This window comes from Nicotiana tabacum, chromosome 13 (genome assembly GCF_000715075.1).
Source record: "Nicotiana tabacum cultivar K326 chromosome 13, ASM71507v2, whole genome shotgun sequence".
Taxonomy (NCBI): Eukaryota; Viridiplantae; Streptophyta; class Magnoliopsida; order Solanales; family Solanaceae; genus Nicotiana; species Nicotiana tabacum.
In genome coordinates this window covers 39,014,410-39,032,921 of record NC_134092.1, presented here as the reverse complement: position 1 = coordinate 39,032,921, position 18,512 = coordinate 39,014,410, and the positions used below count along the sequence as shown (strand labels likewise).

General features: G+C 35.6%; 1 protein-coding gene across 2 annotated transcripts; it reads left to right on the top strand.

The window, feature by feature from the left end:
- Window positions 1-1,966: 1,966 nt before the first annotated feature.
- Window positions 1,967-16,973, top strand: LOC107807095 (OVARIAN TUMOR DOMAIN-containing deubiquitinating enzyme 11-like). Of its 2 annotated transcripts, XM_075227923.1 has the most exons (10): window positions 1,967-2,212; window positions 2,595-2,823; window positions 3,872-3,945; window positions 4,545-4,599; window positions 4,688-4,762; window positions 10,666-10,739; window positions 10,821-10,869; window positions 14,968-15,052; window positions 15,848-15,904; window positions 16,480-16,973. In XM_075227923.1, the coding sequence occupies exons 2-10, from the start codon at window positions 2,641-2,643 to the stop codon at window positions 16,521-16,523; spliced, it is 696 nt and encodes a 231-aa protein (XP_075084024.1). In that variant the 5' UTR covers window positions 1,967-2,212; window positions 2,595-2,640; the 3' UTR covers window positions 16,524-16,973. The 2 variants fall into 2 exon arrangements, with proteins under 2 accessions (XP_075084024.1, XP_075084025.1); XM_075227924.1 differs by lacking the exon at window positions 15,848-15,904 and having other exon boundaries at window positions 1,968-2,212.
- Window positions 16,974-18,512: the final 1,539 nt, after the last annotated feature.

Here is an 18,512-nt window from a genome sequence, read left to right as displayed (position 1 = left end):
TATTTTACTGTCATACGTAGTTGTGTAACCAAAGTCCGTTACTTCTGTGAAACATCTAAGGCCAGTGGTAAGGCAAACTCCCTCAACCCAAAGTTCAGCCTCTCACCCTTTATCTCTACTGTAAAAAAAATCAAATCCGAATGCGTTCAATTCATACTTCATGAGAAGGTGAATTGCATGATTTTGGATACATATTTTGGGCAGGGAAAGAAAATGCCCAAAACATGTCTTCTTAAACAACTTTAACCCATTTTCAGACAATAACACATTAATTTGGCCAGGAACAGCAGGGTTGGATAATGTTTGAAACCTAGTGATGCCATAATCAATATCATGTGGTGCAAAACATGTTCGATTCTGCACCAAATGAAACAGTAAGTTAAAAAAAAAATTGTTTGAAGACCAAAAAATAAAATAAATACAATTCTACTACAAAATAGCTACAATCAGAAAGACATAAATACCTTGAATACAAGTAAGTTATAAAATTAGTAAACATATATAACAACTGACTACATTGAAGCTACAAATTATGTTTAGAGCAAGAAATTAGAAAGTAACAATAAGACATAACATATACAATTTATTTACAGAAAATGGAGCTAACATCTACAAATAGATCAACTAATAACCAATAAAACTAACTAAATAAGGTAGTACATCCCCTAACAACATGATTTCGAATAATAGGCTATAAATGTTCGATTCTACACCAAAAAAAATAGTAAGTTAATAAAACTTGTATGAAGACAAAAAAATAAAATAAATACAATTCTACTACAATTTAGCTACAATCAGAAAGACATAAATACTTTACATACAAGTAAGTTACAAAATTAGTAAACATATATAACAACTGACTACATTGAATCTACAAATTATGTTTAGAGCAAGAAATTAGAAAGTAACAAAATGAAATTAACATCTACAAAATAGAGCAAATAATAACCAACTAAATCATGTAGTACATTCCCTAACAAAATATTTTCGAATAATATATAAGAAATCTACAATTTCGAGAAAAATGTAGAAAAGTTGATAACCAACAATAAATATACACAATGTAGACAAAATTTCTACAAATACAAAAAAACAAAAAATATGTATAGTCATGAAACTGAGAACACATTTTGTAACTTTAAAAAAAAAAATCAAAATTGTAACTACCAAAATTTTACCTTCTCCAATGACTTTTGGGGTATAGTTTTAGGTGATTTTTGAACCTTCTTCTTTTTTGAAGGTTTGATAGTAGGAGAAACTTTGATTTTTTTTTGCAGGTTTCAGGATGACTTCTTCTTCGACGAAATCATCATCACGAGCAATTTCTTTGCCCTTCCGATTTACTGATTTAGCAGATGTCGTAGCTTCACCATCATCCTGTCATGCTTGAGTTTTGTTCGAGCTTCTGACCTAACTTCACGAGGGAAAAGCTTGGATTTCGTCTCTGCTTTTGCATGAGCCGATTTTACTATTTTTTTGGGTGAATAATGTGATAAAACACCCAAATCAAAAGTAGGAATATCGCTAACATTAGCTTTTTCTGGGCTATTCTTCGGAACTTCTTTCTTCTTCGTTGTAAGGGAAGGAAAAATTTAAGCTGCTACTATTTTCGTAGGATTTAGAGAGAGAATTAAGAAAGATTGAGAGAGATTATAAAAGATTTTTGAAGAAAAAGGGAAGGGAGCGTTAATGGAGGGAGAAAGTACATAATCGTGGGGGTATGGAAAGAGAAACGTGGGTGGGAGTGAGATATGTACGTTAGAGAGATTTTAGGAGTTAATTGATTCTCATTAAATTCCTAAAATATATATAATTAATAAATTGTATATGGCTATATAATTAAATTAAAATTTGAAAAGAAAATAATAAAAATTTAAATAGTGTATAGGAAGCTTGTTACCGTGAAAATGATAGGACAAGTTTAGGACGAGGTAATACCCCAAGTAAGATGTTTCTATCTCGTGTTTTGTTGACCAACATTTATCTCTTTGCTTGTCGAGGTGATGGAATGACGTCTAATCCAAGTGTTCCCACGTTCACAAGACTCACAACCAACTCTTCGCTTTCCTTTGCCATCTTTCCTCTACTTCGGCACCCACCCCTCTCCCTTATGCTTTCTTTTTCTTGAATTATCAAAATCTCATTATTACTTCCTTTTTTCTTGAATTATCAAAATCGCATTTGTTTCTCTTCCTCGTCACTAGGCCAAAAGGTGCTTCGAATTTTGCTCTATCTAGCTCATGAATTGATTTATTTTTTCTTTACTATGAAAGAAGGGCTAAAGGAATCGAGATCAAAATTCACATCCAAAATTAGATACATTACTTCGTATTCCAATTGTGGGTCTTTCATACGGACAAGTATCTGATAGATCCTCGCAAAGATTACAGTTTTTCCATTTTCTGTTGTTGGGGTTTTTTTTTTTTTTTTTTCGGAGCTTATGTATCAATCCTAATTTTATTTGGATGATTTAAGTTATATGCTACTTAGCATTTATTCTAATTTACCAATCAATGCTATTAAATAAAGTTACTCCATATCTTTTATGTGACCTGATCGTATCCTAATTTGATATGGGGATTGTTGCTTGCTAGGAATTTTTGTTGTATTGGTCTATTTTGAGAAGTTATTGATTGTAATATGACTGAATATGGAAACTCAAGAGGAAGCTCGAGTTCGACGGCGTCTAGTTTGAATAGCAGTTCACAAGGTACTGAGGATGATCATGCCATTGCGAAAATATTGGCTGAAGAAGAAGAACAAAATGCTTTGAGGTATGGGGGCAAGCTTGGCAAGCGACTCTCTCATTTGGACTCAATCCCGGTACATTTGATATTTGCTGCTTGTACTAGACAAATTTTTTATGTTATCTCGAAATTATTATTCTTTGTAGCAAGAATTATAATAATAAGAGAATTTTCTATATGTATGAAGAAGTCTTCTTTTGTTTTTCTGTTTTGACATAGTTCCAATATTGTTATGTTGTACGTTATCAAGAATCAGCTTATTTTGTAAATATAGAGTTTCTTCTATACATCAAAACAACTATGCCTCAGTCCCAAACAAGTTGGAGTTGGCTAATGTGAGAACTTATCATGAAATTGTCTAGTTTAAGCCAGCCTACCGCAACCCTGCTCCTTTATTCCAGCTTGGGACTAGCAATGTGAGCAAGCTCACACAGGCGGAGTCATAGTTTCTTCTATCATTCATAGAAATATAGTGGTCTTATGACATTTTGTTCGTATGCAATTATAAAAAATATGTTAATGAGCTTAGTTGCTCGGACTGTTCACTTTCAGTGCCGCACCCGGTCGACACGACGTGGGTGTAGGTGTGGGATCCGTACCGGATCTGGTCAACCAATTTTTGTTACTTTGACCAAAATCGACGGAGAAATTCGGGACAAATACTATAATTTTTGAAAACAAAACAAAAGTTAGGATGATATTGAAGAAAATGGAATACCTTGTATATTGAAATTTCTATGTCAGTCCTTTTCCTTTTATCTCCTTCTCGGATTCTTCTCTTGTTCAATATTTTCTTCTTCTCGGAATACCTTGTAAGTTTTCCACGTAATGTCTCATAAGTTAGACATTTTTATAACTCTATTTTTTAATATTGGAATTATTTTTAGCCATTCCCCGCACCTGGATCCGTACCCCCGAACTTAAAATTTAGATCGTGAAGGGTCTGACCTCTAGATCCGCACCCGTATCGGACACCCGCACTCGAGTACGAGCAACTTAGTTAATGAGTTTTTGTACAGAGTTGCATTGATGTGAGTAGTGATATAGTGTGTGCTGTACTTGTTATTTTTTTAGCATATTCTACTTACCATCACTTTCCACTTATAATCTTACTGTCTTTGCAGCATACTCCGCGGGTTATTGGGCAGATACCTGATCCTAATCATGCAACACTTGACCATGAGAGGCTCTCTGGCAGGTTGTGTCTCACTTTACTTATTGTGTCATAAGCTTGACATTCAACAAATTCGTAGTCCCTATCCCATTAATTATTTTTTTTCGGTCTGTATATGCTAGGTTATGGCATTACATCAAATTTGCTAGAAATTTAATTGCCTAGCCATTCTTTTTTCTTTTCTTTCTCTTCATAGTATAAGAACAATATTGATCTTGAAACCACAAACTGAAATGGACAAGCCAGATATATGACCGCAGGGGTTCTAATCGAAGGGCTGGATTTTCCATCTTATTTGGTTTCATAGAATTTAAACTGCTGTATGCTCAAACGATGCAACCTGAGAATAGATATAGCCCTCTGCTTAAAAATTTTTTTTTGGGGTGTCGCTCTACACTGTATCTTTCTCCAGGGGATAGTTAAAACTGCTTATTTGTGATCCATACTTGAAATCATAATTTATGGGAAAAGTCAAAAGTTATAACTTTAGTCATGCTTGAAACTCCACAGTAAGAAAGCTATTTAAAGAGGCCGGACATGTTACTTTTAGGGATCTCTGTACTTTTTTGGGTATTATCAGCAAGAAATGCGCTTCTTGTGAATTAATGTTATCTATCATTCAGGTTGGCAGCATATGGGCTTGCTGAATTTCAAATTCAAGGCGATGGAAATTGCCAGGTTAGTCTCCTTTAACTAGTCTACCAAGCCATTGCTACACTTGATAGACGTGTGCTTTTTATGACTATTTCCTTGACTTATTGGACAGTTTCGAGCCCTTGCAGATCAGTTGTATCATAATCCAGAGTATCATAAGCATGTGAGAAAGGAGGTTGTCAAACAGGTGTGTGTGCATTAAATTTTCTTTTCATCTCATCACTCTTATAAAACAAGATGGTATGAAAGCTACTTCATGATTATGTTTGACGATCCTTTTTCTCTAGGATGATCACATGTTCCAGCTTAGGTTCTTTTTCCTTGATTCTAGTAAGATTATTAGTTTAACCATCAGAAACAAACAGGTTTTTGCTTTTGAAGGTTGTGTACCTGAAGGATAATTCAAAGTGTCAATAATGTTTGTAGCCTTTGTGCTTTTCGTAATCTCATGTTTGAATTAAATGCAACAGGCTATCTTTATCAGAGTTACCTATTGCAAGCATAATGGCCACTGAAAATAGGAAAATGCCATTTTTGCTAGATTGCAGTTTTCTGATTTTAAATATTCTGTCATATTTTTGTGATCTATTTGCAAACTCAAAGATTTAGTTGAACGAGGGAGTTTTGAGATTTACAAGATCATTTACAGAGTTTCTGGATGATAGGAATACCCAAATACAAAGGTTGAGATGTAGCTAAGGAAGAGATGAAATAACAGGTAAAAATTTATAATTGCTGGTGTTCAAGGACTTGGTTTAGTAGAATCAAGGAAAGTCTTTCGTTGTTAAATCCATGTCAAAGTGACTGAGTTTAACAAAAAAATAGGTATTGCGCCAACCGATAGCAATTCCAAAGATGTTTTAATCAATTTAGTGCCGGCATTTAGATCAAATTGTGTTCATGTTTATGCAAGAAGAGGCAAGTTCTAATGCTAACTGAAGTTCTTATGCAGCAGGAAGCATGAGTCATTCTGCAGAAGCTAACAGCGGACTGAAAAGAAACTAAAGAATAGCAACTGGAATAAATTCTTAAATTCAAGCAGAAAAGGAAAAGTTGGAAAAAAGAAGTGGCAATTGATTCCTTTAATACATGAATTATGGCTCCTAAAAGTTAATCAAATATCTGAACTTGTAGCTTTGCATAAATCCTGATTAAAAGAAAAAGCAAATTTCCTAAAATGTTACCCTCGTTGTCAGTGGCGGATCCAGGAATTTAAATTCGTGGGTGCTGAACCTTTTTTGGCATAAAGTTATTACCAATCACATAGTATAAAAATATAACTATTTGAACATGATGATGAAAAATAACAAGAGAACACATAGTATTAATATTAAGGACGTCGTAAAACAGTGATGGATAACACAACTGACGAGAAAAAAGATTTATGGGTTTGTCCCTTCGGGAGGAATTGCTCATCTTCGGGAGGGTTGAACTTTGGAGTCCTTTTTCTTTTTCTTTCTTTATAGTGAATTAGATTTTGTAAAATAAGAAAAGATAAAACAAAGTCAGCAAAAAGAAATTTAAGTAGTATTGGGTAAAAAAAGGTGGTTGGTGAAAACTGGAAAGAAAGAAAAGGAGAAAGTAGCTTGATAATATAAGAAACAAAAAACAGAAATAATTGGCCTGTTTCTAAAAGGCCTCTTCGGAGACAGAATCGAACCCTCGACCTTCAAACTTTCTTAAACCTCCGACTCTCTTCCACAACCAAAGAACCCATCAAACTTTTTGCTTCATTGCTTTTGCAGTCTTTTATATTCATTTCCTCAAATTTTCTATACATACTTTGCGTTGAGGTTAATGGGTGCTCGAGCACCCAAATTTAATATGTAGATCCGCCCCTGCTCGCTGTGTTCAAACTTCAAAGACTTAAAAACCCTCCTCAATCTATGGATATGAACCTGTACACACATGTTTTGATAACTGAGAAATCCTCAAGTATCACACGGTTCGAAACTCGGCGGATAATGGGTCAGGCACTCCCTCTACTCTTCTCCACTTAAATACCAAACTTCTGTATCCGGAAGCATTCAAACCCATGGCATGTGTCTAAACTAAGCATCACGCTCTTACTACTAGACCAAAAGCCCTGGGGGCGTGTTTTGGTATTAATCAGTCCAATCACTAAATCAACTACCCTCAATGTCATATAGTTGAGGTCGCCTATATCCATTCTTCTCTAAAGGAAAATTCGAGGCTTTCTAAAACAAGATATCTCACACTTATCCTTACCCTTAACATATGTAGAAAGACTTTTGAGGAGTAACTTCCGGGGGCGTATCTAAGGGGAGGGGTATGGGTTTACGTGCACCTATGCTCCTCTTCCTAGATCATATATAACAATATTATATCTTTTCAAGGCTACTTATATATATGTGTGTGTGTGTGTGTGTGTGTGTGTGTGTACACATAAAAAATATATATATATATATATATATATATATATATATATATATATATATATATGTGTGTGTGTGTGTGTGTGTGTGCGCGCGCGCACACCCAAGCTCAAAGAGTCCTATGGTTTAATGATTATTGGGTGCACCTTTACAAGTAAAGTTGGGATTTCAAATCCCACGTCTATCTTGTTTTTTCCTTTCTTTTTCTGGAATTGAGCTCGGGGATTTATATCTCACGCCTGTCTAGTTCTTTCCTTTCTTTTTCTAGAATTGGGCACTCCGGAGGACAGACATGTCATGTGTCCCCTCTTGCTTTTTAATTAAGTATTTTTTTTCTTTTTCTGTTGACTTTGTTTGGTTTATTCTTTCAAAATACTATAGTCTATGGCTGTCCAACGGGACGGGACGGGACAAAACTAACTGGAAGGGATGGGACGGAATGGGACGGGACAGGTTCGCGGGCCTTAAGTGCCGTTTAAAAAAAAAATTTAAGCATTAAGTTTGGCAACGACTATTGTTTTGACAATGACTAAGTTTTTATGGTTTGCAACGGCTAGTTTTTTGACTTATTTAATAAACTTAAAAGTTAAACGGAAATTAGGAAACTAAGTAAAGAATTATAAAATATTAAAACAAAAGACTTTTAATGAAATTTTTTAGTAATTATAAATTTATAATAGAGTTATAATTTATTTAATATAATTTCAAGCCATTAAGTAACTAAGATATTCGGTTTGAAATTTAAAAACATCATTTCTAACCGTGGTCTTAGAAAAACCTTGAAAAGCAGGATTATAAGTTTTTTGTATATAATGCACAAAAGCAGGGTGAGAAGGAAAAGTAAAAGGTAAGCCACAGACAGCCACCATTTTTGCTAAGTTCTCACGATCTCTATCTTTGTTATAGGGGCATAAAATAGTACTAGAAGCAGGGTCAAGCTGCTGTTGTAAAAAATTAGAACCCCCGCCAGATCCATTAGGAGTGCCAGTACCGGTGCTAGGATCCGGTATTTATCCGGCTTCTATTTTAGCTTGTATCCATAAAACTTTGTGGTCCCTATCTAAGTGCCTAGTTAAACCCCCCGTCCCACCACTTTTGGTGTGCGCAAATCGTTGCTTACATATTTCATATGTAGCACGTTGATTGACTTTATCAACAACAACAACAGCAACCCAGTATAATCCCGCTAGTGGGGTCTGGAGAGGGTAGTTTGTACGCAGACCTTACCCCTGCCCTAGGGTAGAGAGGTTGTTTCCGATAGACCCTCGGCTCCCTCCCTCCAAGAACTCCCCACCTTGCTCTTGGGGTGACTCGAACTCACAACCTTTTGGTTGGAAGTGGAGGGTGCTCACCACTAGAGCAACCCACTCTTGTCATGTTTAAAACATTTCCATACAAGTGATGTTTTGGGACGTTCACCCTTAGGCTTACCCCTTACAGGAGGTACAGGAGGTAAAGCTCCAGACCGAGATTGACTCTGAGTTGGAGCTTGTGTTGCGGGACTAGTGGGTGTTTCATTTAATTCTTCTTCCTCATTTTCTACATCCTCAATAAAAATATCATTGCCAAATTGTCATTGTAAAGTTTCATGATCTAGTTGTTCTCCGAAATTAATATTATAACATGCGGGGATTGGGAAAATAAAGTTTCATCAAATTTCATCTATATGTTTTCTAATTCTAGGAGAAGGGTTAGGATTAGGATTACTACTACTTTCACCTTTACTACTTTTTTTACTAGTTTTTTTAAATACGCCAAATACATTTTTAGGTGCCATAATTTAAATACGAAATTAAATTTAAAAAGTTAACACAAAAATTAAACACACAAATGAAATACGAAAATAGAACACGTAAAGTAAACACAAAAATTAAGCACTAAAATGATGCGCAAAAATTATATATTAAAATTAGGAGATGGAACGAGTGCACCGTAATTAAATATTGAAACTTGAAGAAATTGCCCAAACTATTGCTCCAAATACTTGACGAATTAATTTGAAGCTTGAAAGTTGCTCCAAAAATTTGCCCAAATACTTGAAACTTATCACTTGATTGTGAGTGAGAAAGTTGAGAGAATAATATAGATAGAATGTAAGAGATTTGAGAGAGAATGATTGATTTTTGTGGGAAAAAATGAAGAAGGATGGGGTATTTATAGTAAAGGTAGGGCTAAAGTGTAATTTAATAAACTTAGGGGTTATATTAAAAGTTTGGGGGTAGGGGTGTTTTGGGGGGGTGGGGGCCAAATATGGCCCTTTTTGGCCGTTGGGAACTGCTATTTTTGCAATTGAAGTCGTTGCCCAACGGCTATAATTCAAAAAAAAAAACAAAGGGACGCGGGACGGGACGGGATAAACGGGACGAAATGGCTATCCCGTGTCCCGTTTAACATGAGCCCATCCCGTTTAGAATTAAGTGCGCCGGGACAAGACGGCCCGTCCCGTTGGACAGCCTTACTCTAGTCTGACACAATGAAATTCATGTTCTTTCTTTTGTCACCATAAAATTTGTATAATTAGATCAAATGCTTATAGTAAAACTAGCAGCGGTGGATAATGTAGCATATAGTCGATGGGTTAGAGTAATCCCAGTATTTTCAACATTAAGTATAGATATATATGTGAGAATTCACTAAAATTGCAAAAAGAAAAAAAGAACTATAATTTCAAAAGTGTAATGGATTCATGCTCAGAACCTCAAGGTTGAACCCCTCATCATATGGACAATATGGTTAGAGAGGAATAAGAGATGTTTGGAAGATAAAAACAGCATTTATCTTTTGTAAAATATAGATGCATGTACAATTTGTATGTCTGGTGGAAGGAGAGTATGTTAGAACATTTAGCACAGCTTCTAGACTTCTTGGACTTGTTAATGAAGAAACTGTAATGGAGTCATTGTAAGACTTTTTGTCTCTAGTTTTGCATTACCTCCTCCTTGGTACTAACTTTAATAATTTGACCTTAATTTATCAACGAAAGAAGGATCAATATTGATCCCAAAAAATAGGATTTCAACCTTTGCCAAACTATGATTAGGGAATAGGAGCCCTTTCTAAAATGTTTAGGGAATAGCCGAATAGGAACGATGTCAACCCCCTTCCTAAAAAAAATAGGAACTATGCCAACCCTATTAACCCCAGATTTACCTAATACTTTGTATCATTGTCTTACCTCATTCCACGTACTTTTTTGGTTTTCTTCATTCTTTCTATGATAAGAACCAACTTTTGTTCCTCTTGAGTATAACACATGAATATTTAAATTTTAGAAGTATAAGTTCAGGAAATAGGTCAAGATCTCTGCTGCTATCACATCAAACAACTATACATTGGATTATTGTCCAGTGACATGCAAATGTTGTTAAGTCAATTATTCTCAGATCAAATATTGTGACAACATTGTATGGTCAATATGAGGTTTTCTTTAGTAGGTCTCATTTTGACATTTCTCTTCGAGTTTTCCTTGCACTCATCTTTCGAAGGATGGCTACTTATACACAATAGTAGGATACTAAAAACCATTTTGTTTTCTCATAACAGTTCGCAATATTTTATAAGACTTGTTAGTTTATGAGGTTGACCTAATGGCTCGGAATGGTGCCCCATAAATATGATCCTTAAGATTCCAAATCCATTTAAGTTCTAACTCCATTTATCCTATGTGCTTATCTTGGTTTTTGTTCTGTTTCAGCTAAAGCATTTCAGAAAGTTATATGAAAGTTATGTTCCCATGAAATACAGAAGCTACCGGAAGAAGATGAAGAGGTGAATTCTGGTTTCAATCTATAGTCTTACCTGGAGAAGACCTTACAGTCCATTAACTGAGGTATTTCTTGTTCAACCCAGGTTGGGGGAATGGGGAGATCATATCACTCTCCAGGCAGCTGCAGATAGAGTAAGTGAGATTCTCTTTTCTTTATCAAACTGCTTCAGTGACATAACTCAATACATGTGTAAGCAGGTGTGGATCATTGTAAGACAGCTTTATAACTAAAAATGTGCTCTATAATAAGTAGGATGTGTGCCCGTCCGACATCAAATCAGTATAGCATGTTTGGGTGGTTTATAACTTACAATTGTTTTGGTTGTTCCCTAGAAATAACAAGGACATGGAAACTTTTCAGAGGAAATCCTGTTAGATGAGCAAAATGTAGCTTTCTAGTAAGAACGAAATCCTCTTAAAAGCGTGAAAACAAATTCATTAAGTTGTCTTGTTAAATTTTTCTAGATGAGCAAAAATGAATTTCAGTAGTTTTCTAAACTAGGAATGGAATCAAATTGCTGATATTATATCAGAGCAGAGCAGTTGGAGACTAGTCAATACTGTGAGAACTAAGTCCCATGTCAAACTGTGCTACCATGTGCAGGTAGAAGTCACATTTACAACCCATAAGGTCGCCTTTATAATATTGCTAGTGATCTAGATTAAATTAGACGAAGATATTAGGGTTTGTATAAGTACTGTGATTTTCTTTATAACCATAAGTTGATACTGTGATATCACATCCTACAAACATATAACTTTACTTTAACTGGAGAGTCCTTATAGTCATTGACATAAACTGTCACCATGTGTACTTCATAGAGTCGGAGCACCTGTCCCCCATCTACTAGGGCATCTCGTCGTGGTGCTGTACGAGTCGACTAATATGAAAATTTGCTATCAATGATATAGCATAGCCGCCATTCACAAATGGTCAAACTATAATCCCTCACAGCCCACAGGCACGTGTGCTTTTAGATAGACGCTACGCCTTTTGGAAGAGAATATACTCTCAGTCACTGAGGTTCTCCCAGAACATTTAACTTGGAACAAGTGACCATATTTAGGTCCATATCATAGAATTAAAATAAGATGGCTGAAATGGAGGAATGCTACGGAATTGTTGTGTGATAGAAGATATATAATAGAGTGAAAGACAAGTTCTGTAGGATGCTACAAGACAAACTGTTATTTGAGAATGAATGTTGGTAATGTTGTAGATAGTATACAGATATTAAGAATGCGCGATCATCAAAATTAGACAAGATTAGTATAAAGAAGATGAATGTTGGCCTAACTCAACTCAAAAGCTAGCTAATGAGGTCAGGATTGCCCCATGATCATATAAGGAGATAACAATTCATCCACTCAACCAACATGGGATACCTAACACCCCCTCCTCTGGCGCAGGAATGGACATTTGGTACATGGATAATATATCATGGGGGCCCAACTTTGGATAAACCGAGAATAAGGATGAGCATGGCTATGGTATTATGTAAGGAAGATGGACACTAGCCTAACTCAACACCAAAAGCTAGCTCATGAGATGTGGATCGTCCAAGACTGTATATGGAGAAACAATCCATTCCCTTAAGCAATGTGGGACACGTAATAATTAGAAATGATCATATCAAGTAGGAGGAGCAAGTAACACATACAGGATAAGCACCTATGTTGCTCGGACTCGTCAAATATGTTGTCGGGTGCGTGTCAGATCCTCCAAGAGTAGTGCATTTTTGGAGGATCTTAGACGAGTGTGACAACATTTCTAGAGAGTCCGAGCAACATAAAGGATAACATAAAAGAAAGTCGTTTGAGATGGTTTGGTCGTGTTTTATGTAGACCTCGATTTGCAGAGGAGTGAGAATATAATGATTAAATGTGCTAATAGGGAGACAAAATAAATCTAAAATCACATAAAAGAAAATTGTTTAGAAAAATCTACAATCTATCATAACTAATGTAAAACTTATTAAGAGTAAAACACAAAGAAAGTAAAGGATCCATATTGGTTATACCAAATAGTTGGAATTAAAGCTTAGCTTTGTTACACTTAGATTAATTATGATGTTTGTTAGGAGCTTTTAGTTTGGTTAGAGATAGTATGTAATTGTAGGAACAAATGTGAGATTTAGAGAATCTTTAGTTTTAGAAGCCCGTAATTTGTCTTGAAACGCATATTAGTATTGGAATAAAATTGTTCTGAATAGAACTGAATGGATAAAGACTTTGTATAGGCAACCACGACGATTTCGAGATTGAACCTAGGTAGGTTATTGTTCTCTATCTTTCCTTCAGGGTGAAAGGATAGTGATTTGAAGAAATCAATCCCTTAACGAAAATATTGAAAATTAAAAAAGGCAGAATGGCCTAACAGCTCCTAAAACTTGCACTGGATTTTAAAGCTGGCCTATCAACTTCTGTTTTTCCCATTTTAGCACTTCTATTTGATAAAAGCACAACTAATAAACACCTTTGAATGAGCGTGTTTCTCAATCGTGTTGACAGAATGGTGCATCACATACTTGTCCTTTTATTATTTGACATGTGTAATTTGTGGGTCCTACCTTTTAAAAAAAATCAAAATACTAGTAAAAATTTTAATTTCTCCTTCTTACTCTTCATCTTCATCACAGTTCCACCAAGACAGCCCCCATCCTACTGCCACCATTTTCAACCATAAGAATCCAAATCTAATCCGTTCAGATCCTAATATATATGCTAACCAAGTTTTAATCCAAAAATTTGCTTGGACGGACCATCAGAATCCTCTATAACAATCCCAAAATCACTCTAGCGAGGTTGTCACCGGAAAAATGCCTTTGGCAAATCCAAACCAACCGAGCTCCTCGAATACTTCCTTTCGCATGAAAATCCTCCTTCTGTCCTTCTCTCATTACTGTCTCTTTACGGACAGCACCATCCAAAGAAATAGCTACTTGCTTGAACCTTTTGCCACCGCCCACTTGTAGAGACCAAACAGATTAAAACACCACAAAAATTAAAATAAAGAAAAAAAGGAAGAGAGGATCAATGACCAGGTCGGAGCTTTTAACAGCAACCCCATTCATAAACCATCATCACCCCCTTATTTCACAAAAACCAAACCCCAGAAAAAATCAAACCCTTTGATGTGAAGAGAGTCATTTAGGAAAAACCAGACCCCATGGCTGGTTGCGGAAGAGGTTTTTTTTATTTTTATTTTTTTTGGGGGGGGGGGGGGGGGGAGGGACTTAATGAAAGAGAGGAAATGAGGGAAAGAAAGGGGAATGGGACGTGGGAGGAGACGGAAGAAAGAGTGAGAAGGGGAGTAGTATTTTTCTTCTTTATTTTTGTCTTTTTATTATTTATAACAATACTAGTGTGATTTGCACGTATTTTGGCCACGTCAACTACGTCATCACCCACATAAGCATGGTCGACAGTCAAAAGTATTTATTAATACTCATTTTATCAAGTATAGAGGTGTTACAATGGAAAAATTAGAAGTTGATAGGTTGGCTTTAAAATTTGATGCAAGTTTAGGGGGCTATTAGGCCATTCTGCCAAAAAAGTACGTGTAGTTTATATGGTAGATATTTCTAGATTAATTTGTCCAGATTTATTATATTTGATTACTAGAACAGTGTAGAATATTTTATATGATATTCTAGGATATTCTCTACTTTACTGTATGAGAATAACTATGTACTTGAATTTAACCAGATTAGGATTCTTACATAAGGAGCCTGTATTGTGTAATATCAATAAATAAAGTCTCCAATATATCTCCTCCCCTTAATCCATCTACACTAACAATAGAACATTGACACGGGACCAAGCGTAAAAGCGACTTAGAAAGCAGGACATCTAGTGGCTATTTCTTTTCCTAAAAACCCACCTTGTGTGGATGCAGAATTTCACGAATGTGAACTTGTTTATTCTTGCCGCAAAGTTACAGTAAATTTTGGAGAACATAGAAGGTTCGAGAATCAAAGGTTACATGATCAGGGACCTATAATGGATATAGAGAAATTATATTACATTTTATCAAGTTTTATTAGCCTCTAAATCACTAGGTTAGATCTGGAGATTTTCCACCTAAAGGATTTCTAGACTCTTGCTTTCTGAAGTTGCTTTAACGGTTTCTTCTTTCTTATGCTGCTTAAGCTTCCTATATACACATCATTTGGTGGGCCACTCTGCTGGTGTCATAACTCTTTGCGTTCTGTTGGATTTTGATTGCAGTATGGAGTAAAAATATGTTTGGTCACTTCTTTTCGCGAAAATGGCTACATTGAGATCCTTCCTAAGGGCATACAGCCTTCTAGAGGTACATACTTCTTGTCTGTTTTACACACACATAATGCAATGCGCACGTACTTGCATAGATAGCTAGCTAGCTGTTACTACCAACAGACATAATCCTCTGCAAATAAACTAACATCGGATGATGTTTTGTGTTTGATAGTTCTCTTCATGTACTCCTCCATTCCAGTTTATGTGAACCTATTTCCTTTTTAGTCTGTGCCAAAAAGAATGGCCCCTTTCTAAATTTGGAAATAATTTAACTTAAACTTCCAATTATATCCTTATGAGAACCTTCTATAGGCACACAAATAATCTGGAATGTTTAACCCACAAGTTTGATAGCCACACAAATGTTATGGCTTGTTTAGGACCACAAGTTATAAAAGTCTTTATTTCTTTCTTAAACTTCGTGCCCAGGGGCTCACATAAATTGGAATGGAGGGAGTACTATAGTAACTGAATGCATTCTCCGGAGGAAGTTCAATTTTAGATCATGTTTGTTTGAGGATGTTCTTGAGCTGATCTTTTTTAAATAGGCAAACATTCTGTTTGGTGATGATCTAGGAAAATCTAATTAAATGATTAAGTAACGTTGGCTAGGTTCAAGACGGATCATTGTTTGTTTCAAATGCATTGTTCCAATACTTACCATGGAAGAACCGTGTAGTGGTGAGCAAATTATGCATGTTCAATGAATACAAAAATAGGACTGCTTTATACTCTGGTTTGCATTCTTAATTCGTCCTAGGGTGTTGAATTTTCTCTCATCTTTATAACTTATGTGTTCATACTTTTAACAGCTTTTCTTAATTTTTAGAATTGTGGCTGAGTTTCTGGAGTGAAGTGCACTACAATTCTCTGTACGAGATTGGAGGTATATGCCCTGTTCTCAGAAACAGATTCACAATTTACTCTCGATGGGTTCAATCTTTAGTTCTTACCACAAAATCCTCTACACGTTTGAAATGATGCGTTTCAGAATTAAATATTTGTTGAAATCTTAGTGATTTTCACGCGCGCACACACACACACACACACACACATATATATATATATATATATATATATATATATATATATATACACACATGCGAACTCATTTGACTGGGCACGAAGTTTAAGAAAAGAGAGAAGACTTTTGAACTTGTGGTATAAAATGAGTCACATATATTTTGTGTGGCTATAAATCATTGCATAAAGGTAAATTGTTTCCAAATAAGGAAAGAGGTCATTCTTTTTGGCACGGACTAAAAAGGAAATAGGTTCACATAAATTGAAACGGAGGGAGTACATACATACATATATTATTCCTTGTTCAGTTGGACCAATTGAACCCATATTCTACCAGGCTACCAGCCTCTGCCTGTCCTGTTTCCGTTCTTCCTTACGAAATTGCCTATCATTGGTTGCTGATATGTTTGTTGCTATTCTTATCTGGATGTGCAACAGAGGTGCCTGCTAGAGTGCGCAGAAAGAAGCATTGGCTTTTCTAAGGCTTTCATCAGCAAAAGTATTCAGAGCTGCAATTTAGTATAATGCCTCGAGGAAACGCATTTTGCATAGAGAAGATCCAAAATTTCAAGTCGCCGTGTGGAGTACTACTGCAGTCACTACTCTTTAGTGACAATGAGTGAGAACTTAATATGAGTATATGTTCTACAATATTTTCACTGCCTATGTGAAAGTGTAACTGGTCCATGTCTGGATATATGAAAAGGGTTACAAACCAGCATAAAGAATAGTCAAATTATAGGGAAACCTTGTTACATTGGATGAGGAAAATAGTTACTGATAATTCATATGGTCGACTTTATCTACTTTGAGATCGAGGTGTAATGATATACATATATAGCTTGACTGAAATGTAATAGGTACATTCCTACACTGACTACTTGTGTTTGCAAGATGCTACAGGATAATGCATATGGCAAAATTTCATCCTCTTTTCTCTCGCTATTCCTCTTATTTCTTGATCACTAACCTCAGCGTGTAGTATTTGCTTGTTGGCTTCAGTATAGCGTAACCAGAAATTTGCATAAGGAGATTCAATAAAATGTAAAAATGTTAAACATAAGGTAAGAACGTATGTCAATGGCATTCAATAATTTAGATATATATCTATAAAAAAAAATGCTTTTACCCTTTTTTCCATGGTATAAGTTTGCTATGGAGGGTTTTCAATTGAACCCCTCGACTAAAGTTTGGTACACCCCTGGTGGGAGAGCAATCCCATTAAGGAATATGTTACTTTCCCAAGAGCCCGGAACCAAAATGTTGGTTTTTTGGACTCCAAATGAAAAAATAACTGGTGACCTTTTTATATATAGCGCATGAAATTCATTCGCTATACCTTAACGGCACGTTTGTTCATTAAGGTATAACGCATGAATTACATGCGTTATACATGTTAATTGACTGACCCACAATAATCGGTGGGTATAGCACGTAAATTAAATGCTGGGCTATACCCTTCAATTATTGTACCCCTCGCATAGATTATTTGCTTATTTAAGGAGCTTCATTCCTTCTTCAAAAATTCATTCTTCAGCATCCTTTGTATTTTTCTTACTCATTCAGAAATATTTGTGTATTTAATTTTTTCTGCACTTTGTCATAACGTTTGAAGTGCGAAAAATTAGGATTGCAAAAAATTAGGGTTGCATTATATTAGGGGGGTGGGTTTGTCATGGAGAATAACTCAGTACACTATAGTTGTTCTCCACAGTGTATTGTTAAGTTATCACTCACATTGGAGTACGATAGATTGGTATCTTTGATATGTAAAAGAATGAGTGTGAGTAAACGTTCGGTTAATATTTATGTAACCGGAAGATATCCATATTCGTTACTCCGCAAGGGATTGCTTGTTATGCTGAGTTTAACATCGAAGACGATGAAACTCTGAAAGATTTTTTGAGGACTCCGGATGAACACCGGGAACTTCTTGTGATAAAAATGCTGGAAATGTACGTCAAGTTTGAAGACGTCTGCAATATTGAGGTTCCGCAAAATAGGGATAACCCTCAATCTTCTAGTGGTGTTTTTGGAGCAGTTTTATCCAAACATGTTCCGTTTGAAAGAGTCTGGTCAGATCTAAACTTATCTCCACGAGCAAATGAGGAGCGATGACATAATTTCTCCTCAAGTTTACATAATTCACACACCGAGTGGTAAATTTTAATTTTTCTTGTTCTAGTATGATTTATTTTTATGTATCGTATTCGTACTAACACTCATATCTTCCAAAGGGGGTACCGTCCAGATATGAATTTTACAAGTTATGAACCAACCAACAGTTGGAATATGCCCAATTTTGGTGGTTTGGATTATGCTGGTCCATTCGCAAGTCATCAGCAACTCGATAATGTGCATCATGGGCTATCAACAGATTATGAATTGTAAGTTAAAGAGATAAAGTTAATATATAATGTTGGGATGACTTTGAGAAACTCATTATTTTATGTTGTGCAGCGAAAATGAGC

Bases quoted from the DNA above. Each gene is read 5' to 3' on its own strand.
- LOC107807095 (XM_075227923.1), top strand. From the start codon at position 2,641: ATGACTGAATATGGAAACTCAAGAGGAAGCTCGAGTTCGACGGCGTCT. The intron at 4,763-10,665 runs GTGTGTGTGCAT...GTTCTGTTTCAG, and splicing joins GAAAGGAGGTTGTCAAACAG to CTAAAGCATTTCAGAAAGTT. The intron at 15,053-15,847 runs GTACATACTTCT...CTTAATTTTTAG, and splicing joins GGGCATACAGCCTTCTAGAG to AATTGTGGCTGAGTTTCTGG.